This window comes from Gopherus evgoodei, chromosome 2 (assembly GCF_007399415.2).
Source record: "Gopherus evgoodei ecotype Sinaloan lineage chromosome 2, rGopEvg1_v1.p, whole genome shotgun sequence".
Lineage (NCBI taxonomy): Eukaryota > Metazoa > Chordata > Testudines > Testudinidae > Gopherus > Gopherus evgoodei.
In genome coordinates this window covers 12,435,125-12,450,545 of record NC_044323.1, presented here as the reverse complement: position 1 = coordinate 12,450,545, position 15,421 = coordinate 12,435,125, and the positions used below count along the sequence as shown (strand labels likewise).

The 15,421-nt window shown below is 41.1% G+C and overlaps 1 protein-coding gene across 1 annotated transcript in view; it reads right to left on the bottom strand.

The window, feature by feature from the left end:
* The window catches only part of LOC115645406 (sodium channel protein type 5 subunit alpha-like), a 98,558-nt gene that overhangs the window by 44,385 nt on the left and 38,752 nt on the right, over positions 1–15,421 (bottom strand). Inside the window, 4 exon segments of the mRNA XM_030550006.1 lie at positions 2,707–3,147; positions 10,046–10,399; positions 11,560–11,751; positions 12,150–12,388. Of these exon segments, the coding sequence (XP_030405866.1) occupies positions 2,707–3,147; positions 10,046–10,399; positions 11,560–11,751; positions 12,150–12,388 (1,226 nt within the window).

Here is a 15,421-nt window from a genome sequence, read left to right as displayed (position 1 = left end):
CTTAACCAATGAGATAGAATACTTCAAGCTAAATATAACTGAGCCATGCACATTTATCAGTCATGTTATAATGCAAGTATTAATCAAAAATGGAACTATGGAACACCTACATGAACACCTACATGGCTAAGATATGAGGGCATCCCAATACTTAAAGAAAGTTCTTGTGCTTTAAACACAAAATAGAATAAAAAGATAAAATTTATTGTACAGCATTATTTTTGAGTCATTATCTTTATTAGATTCCAAAAAACTGAAACAGAACATACAGAGATTGGTGATTTCATGTTAGGTAAGAACATGGTGTTACCTCCTCTTGTCCTTGTGATGATTCATTCCTTTGTTTACATATGTTAAACTCACTTAAGTCTTCAGAGAAAACCTCAGATCCTTTACTCCAAACTCCTGGGCTTTTACATTGCTCTCCCCTCTGTCTCAGGTGGTTTTCCTGCTGAAGAAAGAACAGGAGTACTTGTGGCACCTTAGAGACTAACAAATTTATTTGAGCATAAGCTTTTGTGGGCTACAGCCCACTTCTTCAGATGCTGAAGATAAACTAAGATGGGTTTATTTTATTTTCTCTTTTCTTTTTTGTGGCAGAGGGATGGCACACTTAATTTTAAAGTAGAACACTCCAAATGGAACAGAAAGCACCTTGAACTGGTCACTTATAGTCTTGATCTTTATAGAGAGATACAAAGTGGGAAAAAGCGACAGAGTCCTGTGGCATTTTGTAGACTAACAAATGTATTGGAGCATAAGCTTTCATGGGTGAATACGAAGTGGGTATTCACCCATGAAAGCTTATGTTCCAATATGTCTGTTAGTCTACAAGGTGCCACAGGACTCTTTGTCACTTTTTACAGATCCAGACTAACACAGCCATCCCTCTGAAAGTGGGAAAAGTTTGCCTTGGTTACCTAAAATAAATGAAGGACTCATCCAAAGCCCAATGAAATCAATGGGAATCTTTGCCTCAGAACCAAGTGAAGAAGTCAGGACCTGAAGGGAAAATTTTAGATTTACAGTCAGTCATGACTTCTGTGACGTTCTCATAGGTACCCAGGATTCTGAGGCACTTCACTACCACATGCCCTTAGCAAGAAAAAGCCTTCAGTCCTGCTGTGGGTCAGCTTATCAACTCCACTGCCCACGGGCAACCCAAGCACTGCCCTCTACATCTATGCAGGCCCCACACTCTCTCTCTGGCTTACCAATAGGCACCCTCCAACCCTCAAACCCTCCCAGTATCTCCCTGGAGTGTCCAGGCCCTGTTCCACCTTACACCTGCTGTATTCACAGATTTGCGGCTCCCGAAGATGCATTACACAGAAGATTCACCAGTCATACCTCAGATCACAACTCCGTTTAACACTCAGCACTTAGACACATTCATAGTGAAAACAAGTAAAAGTTTATTCAACAAAGTATAGAGCTTCAAGTGAAAGCAAGCTGAACTATTAGAAACAAATGGTTACATATAAAAGAAAATCATTACATGTGTTCTAGAACATAGACTTACTGAACTAGTTACTTTCATACCTTATAGAGCAATGCCTACCCAAAGTCCTTCCAGAATTTTACCACCAGAAATGGCTGTGATCTGTTCATGAGACAAGTCTTGCTATCAGATTGCCTCTGAGGGGAAAGATTCAGGGTATACCTCTGCACCTCCAAGTACATCCCACCATCCATTGTTTTTTTACTCCTGAACAGGATTCCCTGCTACTGTTTATTTTTCCCTATAAATTTCCTCTTTTGAAGATTTTGCAATCTCTTCCTTAGCATTTGACTCAGTATACAAACAGGTACCCACTGTGAGACATACAATGCCCAATACACACATGATCAGACAGAGAGATAAATGTCAATATTTGCTGCATGAAATAAACATTCCTGAGATATATCACCACTGGGTTACCTGCCTTGAGAACTTAATTTTCGGTACAGACACATAGCTTCTTAAATATTATCAGTGCACACATTTTCCAGTGATTATGATGTCTAGAAACATCACATGTCACCATTTAGTGAATCATTATGCATCTAACTGACCCAAGCGATCCCTGTAAAAACTCTATGAGCCACCTATGCCCTCTGCCAGTTGGCATCCAGACATCCCTATGGATCACAACTCCATAGCTAAAGGGGAACTGCAAAAATTCAGATGAACTTAAAAATGTGTTTGTATGCACTATAATATAATAAAAATAACTTTGAAAGAGCCATTCCATTCTTAACCCATCCATCTTTTTGCTGAGATGGCAGAAGAGAAAGAGAGGTCTCCTTGTTACAAGTTCACATCTTGAGCCCTTGACACTATTTCCTCTTTGCTTGATTACTGATACCAAACAGATTTCAAGGTCAGAATGAACCAATGTGATCAGCTAGTATAAATTCATCCATAACTCAGGCTGTAGAATTTTATCCAGTAATTCCTGCATAAAGCCCAACACCTTGTGATCTGTATTTCACAAAGACATCCAATCTTGATTTAAAGACTCCAAGTGATGGAGAATTTAGCTAATCCTCGGTAAATTCTTCTAATGGTTGATCACCCTAACTTTAAAAAATCTGAACCTTATTTCTAATTGGAAATAAACTTAAATAAATAAACTTCCTGCAGCTGGATCATGCTTTACCTTTGTCTGCTACATTAAAAACCCCATTAGTATCAAACATATTCTCCCTGTATATGCTTCTCACCTGTCTACTGTACTCAGTTTCTGAGAATGTGGTTGTCTTATCTTCTTCATAATCCCCACTATCAGAATCTGCCTCAGCAAGAGGGACACAGACAAACATGTTGGGGTTGGTGATAAAATCTTCAAGAATGCTAACTGAGCATTTGTCCCCATTTTTCTCAGTCACATTGTTACTGTGATTTTCTTTACAAATTTTCCCTTCTTTCCCAACGTCCACACATGCGTTCTTGGCAGCCAATTTCTTTTTTTTTTTGGCAGCTTTCTTTGGATGCTGGCACCGTCCACAACAGTAATCCCATGTTGCATGTTTCACCAGATGAAGTCCCCTGTGGATCCGAGCAAATGCAATCTTAAGATTGTTCACCTCTCCATCATCTTCAGGTGCTTGGAAGTTGTCAGCGCTGAATGAGTTCAGAAGTAGTGCAATGAACAGGTTGAGAACCTGAACATAATTGAAATAAAAAGAAAATCATTGCAATATAATTTTGAAATGTAAATAATGGCTTGAAGATTAGCCAGTTTCAAAACAATTTGTTCTTAATGCACCAACCTTAACAAGACAAAATGAAATGATTGTTTAGCAAATTATTTTTCATGCAGCATATTTGTCTCTCTCAAATGTATGTTTCCATGATCCTCAAATGAAAATAAAGTAGATTTTATGTAGCATATTGCAATAAAGGGATATGTATAAAAATCACACAATTTAACTGAAACACGAAAAAGACTAATTAAAAAAATTGGTGTATCATAGTACTCCATCAATCCCACAAGGAGGAGACAATCACATAAAATTACAGATACACTAATTACGAGGGTGCTGTTCCTTTAACAGGACAAGATTGTTAAAATAGTGTTGGAGAGATTTGTGCAATAGAGCTATCAGCCTGGATTTTAGAGTAAGGGAACAGTTTGGGCCTAGTACAGGATAATGAAGGTCTGATACTAGTCTTACAACAGTTTACCTAGGTACAATTATACCAGACCTGAATGGAGCTGCTTCTGATTTGCATGGATATGAGATCAGAATCAGGCTCAGTTTGTCTATCAACTTTGCAGCATTGTAATGAAGAATATTCTAGGACTTACTCCCCTTAGGCAGAGACAATTTGATTGCAAGTGGCACTATAAAATGTATATCCAGTTAGATGCTGAATATATTGCTCCAAATATAGTACTGGAGGTGGTTGAATCAGCAGTTATAGAATCATGTTTTTTCCTCCAGGGTTTTCTAGAGGAGGCAGCCAGGAATTTGGGAGGAAAACCTATTTCTACATTCATTTTAAGATAAAAGAAGGATGAAATGGGTACTTAACCTTACAGTAACTGTGGTTCTTTGAGATGAGCTGTCTACATACATTCCACGGATGGTGTGCACATGCCCTTTGCACTCAAGTCTAGATTCTTTTGGCCACTTTGTTCTCATACCTCCAAACGAGGGCATAAAGTGTGGGGCGACCCCAACTGCCCCGCAATTCCTTCGCCCATACAGAATTCTGTTGTTATAAGACTGTTGTAGCAGGGAAGGTGGGAGAGGAAAAACTGGAAACACTATTCTGATCTTATCTCTAATCATTAAGGTAATGTCTAACTATTTACAAAGAATGATACGCCCACACAGTGAGTGAAAAGACTCAGATATTGCAGGGTTCTGACTCTGAGCCAGGGGTGATCAGAAGGAACTGAGTGGCGCTTGGGGTCACCCTGCCCTTTATGCCCTTCGCTTGGAGGCACAAAGACACTCAGGATGCAGGCATGGTCCCCAACAGACACTGCTGACCAAATGAATCTGAACTTGACTGTACGGGGCACAGGCACACCATCAATGGAATATATATGGACAAGCCCTGGAAGTTGTATTATGGGTTTGAAGGGAGATTTTTTAAAATGAGATTCTTGAAAAAAGGGGTTGAAACAAAAGGAAATTTCATTTATGAAGGTCTGACTAAAAGATCACTGAATTCAACAGATGTCTTTCCATCGATTTTAGGTTTGGGTCATGTTTTAGAGAAGTCTGAGAAAAATCGAGAGAACAGAGAAGTAAAATTCCTTTAAAGTCATTGGTAAGCCTTGAATTACAGCTCTGGCAGAATGTTTTGCGTTAAAATCCTGGGATCTGGTGTTGCCAGTATTTTAAGAAGCTCCCACAAATATTTTCTTCTTTGGTGTCATGTCCCAGGAATGTGTGTGTGGGGCTCAGAGTGGAGGGGTAATGGACTGGTGAATCTATACATTTGCCATCCCATTTAGACAAATATGGATTTTTTCATAACCAGGCAGCCATCTTGTGGGCCAAAGGAACATTGTTATCCTCATTTTACAGATGGGGAATCTCTGTTTGTTTACAGATGGAGAGGCACAGAGATGGAGTGACTTTGTTAAGTCCACACAAAGAGCTAGCAAGAGAGCAAAAAATAGACTCCAAAAATCTAACAACATGCTCCTGTGAAACATCACTTGTAAAACAGTAAGAAAGCAGGAACAAAATAGAGGATCAGGAGACATTAAACACGTGGAAGTGGGGGAGGGCAACCACCTTCCCACTGCTAGATCTGGTAGGTTACCTAGTGAAACTGTATGAGATTTTGATCTCAAAGGGAACTGCCCCCAACAGTGCATCCCCAGCAAATGTCTTCAGCAAAGGAAGGATGGGGACTCTAGAAGACCAGACTGAGAAATTTCCCCAAGGTCAGGACAGACGCTGAAAGGACTAGAAGAGACTTTCTTAGGGAACTGTGTCCATCTGATTCTGACATCTCTGCTGGGAACCTTCTCTGCAAAGGTAAGAAGTTGTGGAAGGTGAGATGCTATTGACTAGGAAGGGACAAAGAGCGATTAGTTTATGATGTCAGTGAATTCCCAGCTGAGCTTTCGTAAGCTAAATGTGATATGTATATAGGGCCTGATTTTTAAAAAATGTGAAGACTGAAAACCATGCCAACTTAAAATTTCACAGCAACTCCAGTGATATAACTCAGATCCTCTTACTCTACAATGACAGATGCCACTGAAGTTAAAACTGAATCTTTGTAACCAGTAAGGGACCAAAGACACACAGATGATGAGTTCTTGATTTAATTCAGTAAAAACACACCAGCCCGTTCATTATAGTAGTGCCCTTCTATAGCACCTTTCATGTCAGGCTCTCAAAGCTCTTGAGAAACATTAATTCATCTTCCAACACCCCAGTGAGCTATAGGGACAGTAAATATCATTCCCATTTTACAGTTAGAGAAACCAAGGGAGATAGAGATTAGGTGACACTGGGCAAGATACAGTGTGAATCAGTGATTCACCTAGAAATAGAATCCAAATCTCCTGTCTCCTTGCCTTCATTCACCACTAAATCACAATCATAAGATGTGCTGGGTAGGGTGGCGGCAGCGGGATAGGGATTTGGAGTAGCAGGATATGCTGAGGGACAGGCCTGGGACACAATGGAAGCGTTCTGTGTTTTGTGCAGTGAGAAGGGAACACCCATAATTGGAACATCAGGGAATGCTGCAAGACTAGTTTGATTTAGTATCACTGGACTTGTATACATGAACAGTTAGTTCCCATCAAGTTGGGATGTAAATCTACCCCACATTAGGTTGCTGCTCTTTAAATGTCCGTGTGGACCATATAACCGCATACTAAAAGGTCCATAGTGAGCTTTGATCTAACCTGCTTTGAAACAGAATAAATGTTCTTGTAGACGAGTCCATTGACTCTTCTGCTGTGACTTTCTCCAAACTCTCCCCTGATAAAGTGCCAGTTCTGGATGAAACTTTGATTCAGGAAACCCAGCAGCAGAGGAAGACCAACAGGATTCAGGTATAAACCCTCTTTCAGAGAGGTTGGCAGATCCAGGCCAGCTACTGGCAGCTAGTCTCCTAGGGTGGTTGTCCCTGTGTCCAACTACCTCACTGTATGTGGACTGTTCAATTCTTTTGTTATAAGATCAAGATTGTAGGAGTCCATGATCAGGGCTGCCCAAAATGATTCAGGGAGCCTGAGGCAAAGCAATTTCAGGGGCCCCTTCCATAAAAAAAATTACAATACTATATTCTCAGGGAGGCCCCTGCGGGGCCCAGCACAAATTGCCAGACTTGCTCCCCTCGCATGGGCGGTCCTGGGAAAAATAAACCTTCTGCATCTCGGCACAAATCCTGTTTTGAGAAAACGTCTTTACAAGGTATCACTGTTTCTCAGCATCAGCTAGTGCTAAAAGGCACTAAAGCTCATTAAAAGGTTGGACAAATATGTGCCATCAAAACTGTTTCTGGATCAAAAACTAGGGGCTTTTAAAAAGCAGAAAAAAATCATGGACAATGTCTGCTTTCCTTCAAAATTTGTTGTGGTTTTTTTAATTGAAAAGCTGAAATTAGTCTGCCATAACCTGAATATGGTTTGGGGTTTCAGAAGTGTGTGGCCAAATATCTGCTGCTTGCTGTGTTTGATTGTTTAAAGGTCCATCCAGCCCAGTATCCTGTCTACCAACAATGGCCAATGCCAAGTGCCCCAGAGGGAGTAAACCTAACAGGTAATGATCAAGTGATCTCTCTCCTGCCATCCATCTCCACCCTCTGACAAACAGACACTAGGGACACCATTTCTTACCCATCCTGGCTAATAGCCAGGAATGGATTTAACCACCATGCATTTATCTGTTTCCTAGAGACTGGCTCCATGGGGTCCCTCACAAACTGGAGACAGTTACTGTGGGTTTGTCTTTAGTATAGACTATGTACATACTCTATGAACTGAGCATTTGAGCTTGTTCCAAATCTGGGATGAGCTTATGTTGTGAAAACTGCAATGCTCAAAATAGCACATGTATGTGAATGGACATAGTGTGTTAAAATTAAATTACCCCAGGGGTTCTCAAACTGGAGGTTGGGACCCCTCAGGGGGTCACGAGGTTATTATTGGGGGCCGCAAGCTGTCAGCCTCCACCTCAAACCCTGCTTTGTCTCCAGCATTTATAATAGTGTTAAATATATTTTAAAAGTGTTTTTAATTTATAAGGGGGAGGTCACACTCACAGGTTTGCTATGTGAAAGGGGTTACCAGTACACAAGTTTGAGAATCACTGAATTAACCCCTCTGGAGCCTCAGGAAATGTGTGTGTGTGGGGGTCTCCCTTGGTAGGGTTGGGAAGGAGGTAGGTGGTGTAAGATATTTCTCTTCTTATGTGATCCCTCCCCTAATGGCTAATTTTAAATGAAGCTACCTTCCCCTGACATGAATCTTCCTATGGCACTGAAATTAAATATACACTATAATTTGGCATTTGAGAGTAAAAGGGATGGTAGCGCTAATGGAAAAGCTAACAGCTTGGCTCTTCTGCAAGCCTCAAACTGCTGAATGAGCTTTAGGGTAGGGAAGGCTGTGCCTCCCAAACAGCCTGGCCCTGCCCCCATTCAACCCCCACCCACTTCCTGCCCCCCGACTGCCCACCCCACTCAGAATCCCCGACCCATCCTGCTCCTTGCCCCCTCACCGTACCTCAGAGACCCTCCACTACCACCCCAGGACCCCACCCGTTCCCTGTCCCGACTGCCCTGACCCCTATCCACCCCCCGCTGAGTCCTGCCAGATCCTCAAAACGCCCACAATCCAACCCCCCCATTCCCTGTCCCCTGACCACCCCCTAACCTCTGCCCCCTCCCTGTCCCCAGGTCTCCCTGCCACTTAGCTAACCCCCCCGGCCCTGGCCCCTTACCCTCAGCTCCCCTCTCACCCGGATACTCAGCACAGCCAGCAGCTTCGCTCCACAGCAACGCCACGCCTCCTGCGGGGCCTGAGCTCTGCCCTTCTCAGAGCCACGTGGTCAGGGGGCGGGGACCGAGCCCCTCCCCCTCGGAGACACGTGGTCAGGGGGCGGGGCTGGGAGCTTCAGGCTGAGCTCAGCTCCCCGCACTCAGCCTGGGGCTCCCAGCCCCGCCCCCTGACCACGTGGCCCTGAGCGGGGCGGGGCTCACGGGCCCCACTGGAGCCACGCTGCTGTTGTCCGGGATGTTGCTGTATGGACTGAGGCTCCGGGAGAGGGGAGGAGAGGAGACGGGGCTGGGGAGGGAGCCTCAGCCATGCTCGTGGGAGCCCCTGCGGAGCCCGGGGCCTGGGGCAAATTGCCCCACTGGCCCCACCTCAGTGGGTGGCCCTGTCCATGATCATTTATGATGCTGCTTGTTGGACCAGACAGTTATACCCAGATGGCTACCCCTTCTCCTGCCACATAAAGTTTTTGATGCTTTAAATTGTTTTGTTTCATTGCACTAAGCTTCTTACTAAGAGAGATGACTGCCAGCTCCAACTCACAATTTTAAAATAACACGTATAATGAGAATCTTTGGTCCTGAGACTCATCATTTGCACCAGTGTAACTCTGTTCACTCAGATTGAGGTACTTTGGATTTATAGTGGTGTAAGCAAGAGAAGAATTGGATCTTGTACCCCATGAGTTTTTCCACTGTATATATTTAATTTTGCATTGTGTTTTGAAATATGAGATTGTAGGGGGGTGCCATGTAAACATCACAAGCTGATGTTTTTGATTAACTCTGAATGTCCTGGGTTTGTAATGTTTGTTTTAGGAGTAATTACAAACATCCCTGTAATGTTTGGTACCCTTAAGCTACTCTTATGTGCTTTCAACCTTAACTCCAAATGAACTTAATTTTTATGTGGGAATAATAAAAATATTCAAATCGTAATTTTTAAAAAAAAAAAAGATTCCACTGATACGCAAAAAGCAAGCTGGCAATGAAAATGTCATCTCAGAGTTAATGGGCCAGCATTCCCTTTTATGTATGCTACTTATACAGTAGTGTAATTACACTGATTTCCATGTAGTCACTCCTGATTTAGCCTAGTGTAAAAGAGAGAAATAAAGCCAATGCCTGGCATCTAAAGAGACCTGAACTATGAGCCTGCATTGAGCTATGTACCTGCAGAATTCTGATTTCAGGGTGACTACATATGGGTCCAGGGGCTGATTGCAAAGAATGCGGTGCAGACACAAGTTTTGATAATTATACACTTAGTGGTAATTTACACCAAACTCCTGATAAGAAAATTAATTCTTGCCAGTATTTTTTTTTCCTGTTAGAAAATTATTCCTCCCTGGAATGAACACTGTCATGTGAAAGAGTTCATTGCTACACTACTGAAAGTGTCTTACTTAAATATTAACAGGAGTTCTAAAGGTGAAAGACAAATGGGCTTTTCTAGAGCACAACATAGTGTGACCTTTTTACCAACATCTCTGGGGGGCTTACCACTGAGTGATAAAAAGACAAGTCAGTATATCATATACTATATATGCAATAAGAATAGAAAAATAGCTGGAAACTCACCACTAGGTTTCCTATCACCATGATGAGCAAGAAGACTAGAAGGCATAGTGGTTTATCAGCTACCACCATACAACTCCACATGGTCTCAATCCATTCTCCACACAGAATTCGGAATATAATAAGGAATGAGTGGAAAAAATCCATAAAATGCCAACGTGGCTTGCAATCCTCAGATATTTTATAGCATTTTTCAGCATATTTTTCCCCAAAAAGTTGCATTCCTACCACAGCGAAAATAAAGACTATGATCGCCAGAACCAGGGTGAGGTTACCCAGGGCACCTATTGAGTTACCAATGATTTTAATTAGGGTATTTAAAGTTGGCCAGGACTTTGCCAGCTTGAAGACTCTCAGCTGTGTAAAAAATAAAACATAGCATGAGATAACAGAAGATTAGATATTCCTCACATTGCATTGTTTAAAAATGGTTAAAAACATTATATATATATATTTAAAACTATTCAAACACTGTGAAATGTAGGGTATTTTAAAGTCTATATATGATCAATGCAATATAGACATACTGATTTGCATCTGAATATGATATATCACTATCCCCTGCTCTTTATCTGTTTGTGTCTTTTTGCTCCAGGGTAATGACTGTTTCTTATCTATCTTTATAGAGAGTCCAGCCCAATGAGGTCCCAATCCTGGTTGTTGTCTTTGCACACTTCCGTAACATAAATGATTATTATTACCCCTACTAGTAATTTATTAACAGCTTGTAATTTGAATGTCTCAGGAAATAATCTTGGGGGACAGTATATTGGCAGATTTCATTCTTCCAATATTTTCATGTCTCCTGGAAACAAAACTTTAATAACCTTCCTGATTAACCTAAGTTGTACTTGATTTGCATTTATAATAATCAATTTTTTATATGCAAATGGCCTAAATTTTAGACCCACAACTCCAAGTTACTAGGAGTTATGGATGTTCAGCACCTCTGGAAACCAGGCCAAGTACCCATCTTGAGTTTTTCATGCCACCCATCACCATAGTATACAAGCAACATAATCAGCAAAACACCTTAAGCATATGCTTAATTTTGAACATGTGAAGTCCTATTGATGCCAAAGTTTCTAGCTAAAAAAATACTGATATATAATATATATATAGATAAACCAGCCACCTCTCTAAAACTCAGGCTAGTAGATGTGCCTAGCCATTATATAACATAAATAATGCCTATTATATTACAATTTTTCTCCATCTCCAGCTTTGCTTCTTCTTTCTCAGTGTCTCTGCTTTTGCTTTTCATTCTGTTTATTCTTTGCTTCAGCTTTCACTATATATTAATGTTTGGGATTTTTTCTACCTCATTCACTAGATATGTTTTTAACCATCTTTGAGTAAAATACAAATGCTGTATTAGTTTCAGTCAAATCCAAATGGGTTTGAAATCTGGCAAAATGTCTTTACCATTTCTAGTACTGAGGTTTTACAAATTAATTTTCCTTACATTAATATTCATGCAAAAGGTTTTATGAGATGGAATCAGTATGAGACATTACCAGTCTGAAAGAACGTAAAACTGATAGGGTTCCTCTTCCTTTTCTGCCTGAAGATCTGGGTACACACAATTCAGTTAAGCTTATGGTGACAACTATGCTGTCAAAAATATTCCAGCGTTGCTGAAAATAGTAATAGGGATCTAGAGCAATGATTTTCAAGACCATTTCTGCAGTAAAAATGCCAGTAAAGACCTGTGACAAATAAACAAGAAGTTATGTCAGCCAAAAGTGTACCATAAGCACATCTTCTCTCTAGACTACCTTCCTTTAAATATAGTAGCATAGCTATAGATAGGTCAATGAAATCTGAACAGCAGATCCTACTTTTATCATGTAATCATATAATGCATTGTCATAAAAACTCTAAGCGTTTCTGCTGCATTCTAAAGGATGTTTAGAATGTCTGAAAACAAAAAGTAATATCTGAGAACGCCATATCCCTGAAGAAAGAAAGAAAGAAAGAAAGAAAGAAAGAAAGAAAGAAAGAAAGAAAGAAAGAAAGAAAAAGCTTTTTCTTTCTTATAACCATTCTTTGTTGGTAGAAATATCCATAAATTCATTCTTCATATAGAATTTGAGAATTCACTTACCATGTTGCCTACGCGAAGCATGTTTTTAAATTTGCGTGTCATGTTATAGTGCTCTAGTGCCATGAAGATAGTATTCATCACAATGCAAAGAGTGATAGCGAGGTCAGTAAATGGATCCGTTACTAAAATTGTTATTTTGTTCTTGATTCTCAACCACAGTGGACAACAATCCCATACAAGATACTTTAGGGCAAAATCTTTCAGGCATGGATGGCATTTCTGTTGTGATTCTTCAAGTTCTTAATGACAAACAAACAAAAAAAAAGCAATAACCTGGTAATCAGTGCTGAGCCAAGTGGCAAAAGAAGAACTGCAACTAATGAAAGCACAGAAAAAAAACACCCAAACTCCATCACTTCACAAGTGATCAGGGAACTCTTCTTGATACTTTCTGAAATCATATCACCCATTTTCTATAATGATATGATATAAGGCACTCCCTCACTCTGCAATCATCTTTCTGAGACCAGCAAATTAGTATTTAAACTCATTCTCTTCAGATAAGGACTGATTCAAAACTCATTGAACTTCAGCAGGCTTTGGATAAGGCCTTTGTTCGTCAGACATACACTCCTACTGTCAACACCATTAGAAAATATGACTGGGGTAAAACCTTGCTCCAGATGCACCAAGGAATATAAAACTACTTAAAACTACTTTTGTGCTTTCTCCCCCACTTACATGTCATAAATCTTGTTTGCAATATCACCAATGATCATGCTGCATGCAATAAATAGCTCTGGGATTGATTAATGTGGAAGTGAAATGCCTGTACTACCAGGGCTGGCTCTGGGCAGCAGCAAAGCAAGCAGGTGCTTGGGGTGGCACATTTGCAGGGGTGGCAAGGATCCAGCATGGGAGCTGAAAAGCAACAGGGGGCCCTGGGAACTGTAGTTCCTTGGTTCGCTCTCTGCCTATAGAGCCAGACCTGGAGCAGGGAAAGAACTACATTTCCCAGCATTCCCTTGGCAGCAATCAAAGGAAAGGGAGTGAGGTAGCTGGGACCTTATGCTGCAGCTTGCTGTGAATGGAGAGCTCGCTGCTAGAGTGGGGTGGCACTGTGAACAGGGGAACAAGTATGCCCAAGGAGTAGAAGGCTTTGGCCCAGATATACCCTTCAGAAGACATCCCCAGACTGGATTAGGGATACTGGTGTGACCTCACCTTTCAGCCCCCAAAGAAAGAATTAAGTGGACTAAATGGACAGTGCACCTCTCTAGCAGAAGCCTAGCAAAGGAGGTATGTGGATCCCACTAGAATTTAAAATGAAAAGTAAGGGAAGGGTGGCTCTACTAGAGGAGCTGGGCAGCTTTAGATACAGTACCAGGCACATAGGAGGATTTCCACTTCTGAGCCATGGAAGCAGAAATTAACGTTTCCTTTCCAGATTTATCTAATATTCAGAAAAGGAATCTAGCACCTGCCTTCCAGATTTGAACACCCTCAAAATTCAGGAGTGCTCAAGCTCAATTTGGGCAGCTGTTACTTCATTTCTCCCAAATCATATATACTGATCCACTGTAACTTGCTGTAGAAAAAGTAGGATAAAATTGAGCAAGAAATGCTTCCCAGTGGTTTTTAAGACTGGAATTGCTATTTTCAACAGCCATTGCCTTTTTGTTAGTTTTATTTGTTTAAAAGGAATACAGTGATATTGCACTGGCAAATTCCCCATAGAAACAAAGAGTGGAACAGAAGAATAATAAAGGCACCTCAACTTTTCTTCGTTTATGTAGGACAGTCTTATAATATGCATCCAGGTATCCTCCAATCACACAAAACTGAAAATCGTTCCGGTGTACTGCAGTTCTGTAATCATATGGGAACCAGTCCTGTCTGTGTTCTGTGCACATCAAAATTCCTGCTGAATGACTGGCACTGGGAGCGAGTTACCAGTGACCCAGGGCTGGGGCGGACGGGGATGCGGGTGGGAGGGGGGAAAGCCCAGGGCTGGGGCAGCAGGAGGGTGCTAGGGGGGGAGCCCAGGGCTGGAGTGGGGGGCAGCCAAAATTTTTTTTGCTTGGGGCAGCAAAAGACCTAGAGCCGGCCCTGTGTACTACACTTAAATTTTGATTAGATTCACTTCACCTGATATCACATCTGAATCTTAGGAAAGTTTTAGATTCACTTAAAGCCAAATCTCACTAGAGGCAAAACTAAGTACATATACATAGGTAACATTTATTAGGCTCCAAATTGTCAGTGGATCCGGACAATGCTGGTTGAAACTGTAAGTAAGGTTAACAGCTATTTTCAAAGATCTGAGAGTGATGAAAAAAGTGGTGTGATTCTTCCATCTGGTGTATAGCATTCATTTGATTAAAACAATGTAATTCACATTCTTTTGGGGAAGACTAGGCATCAAGTGTATTACCTCTGCAGCAAATGATCATTCTGTATACTCATGTACTATTTATAGTAGTAGCTGACAGCCCGTGCTGTTGCATAGGTGTAATTTGTAAAATCGTATATGTAAAAAAAGATGAAAATGGCTGAGAACTTAAAAACTAGACAGTGGCAGACAGATTAGAGGGATAAAAGCATAAATGTGGGAACTAGAGTTTACAGTTTGGTTGAATGGCTCTCAGTATGCACACTATACAAATTGTTCCAGCACCCATGGGTGAAAGGCTGAACAAGCACCCTAGAGACGCTGATGTTGAACAAAGTATGCCAGGGAAGGAACAGGTCGTGACTGTTGCTTTGCAGGTACTGCTTCAAATTTTCACCTCTCCCAATGCTTTTGTTAATATTATTTATTTACTATTTCCGATAATCTATCAAAAAGTGGTTTAAAAGACTGGCAGGACAATGGAGGGAATATAATGCCTCATGTAGTGGGGGAGAGACATTATATTTCAAGCTCTTGCTAATGCTTTAGTATGACAACTAACAAAGAATGGGTACAAAATTGTTACAGATATATTCAGCCCAGTCAGTTGGAAATTACTCCTAAAATCCAGGCTACCTTTCTTATCCCCACACCTGTTTTTTTTTCATATAGCCCACATAGCCTTGTCATAAACAGATAGCTAAGGGTTAATGTTCTTTCACCTGGAAAGGAATAACCTGAAACACTTGACCAGAGGACCAATCAGGAAACAAGACTTTTTCAAATCTGGATAGAGGGAAGTTTGTGTGTGAGTCCTTTGTTCTTGGTCTTCTGCCTGTACTCTCTCGGCTATGAGAGGATTTTTCTGCCTCCTGCTTTTCTAATCTTCTGTTTCCCAGTCGTAAGTACAAAAGATAAGATAGTGATTTATATGGTTTTT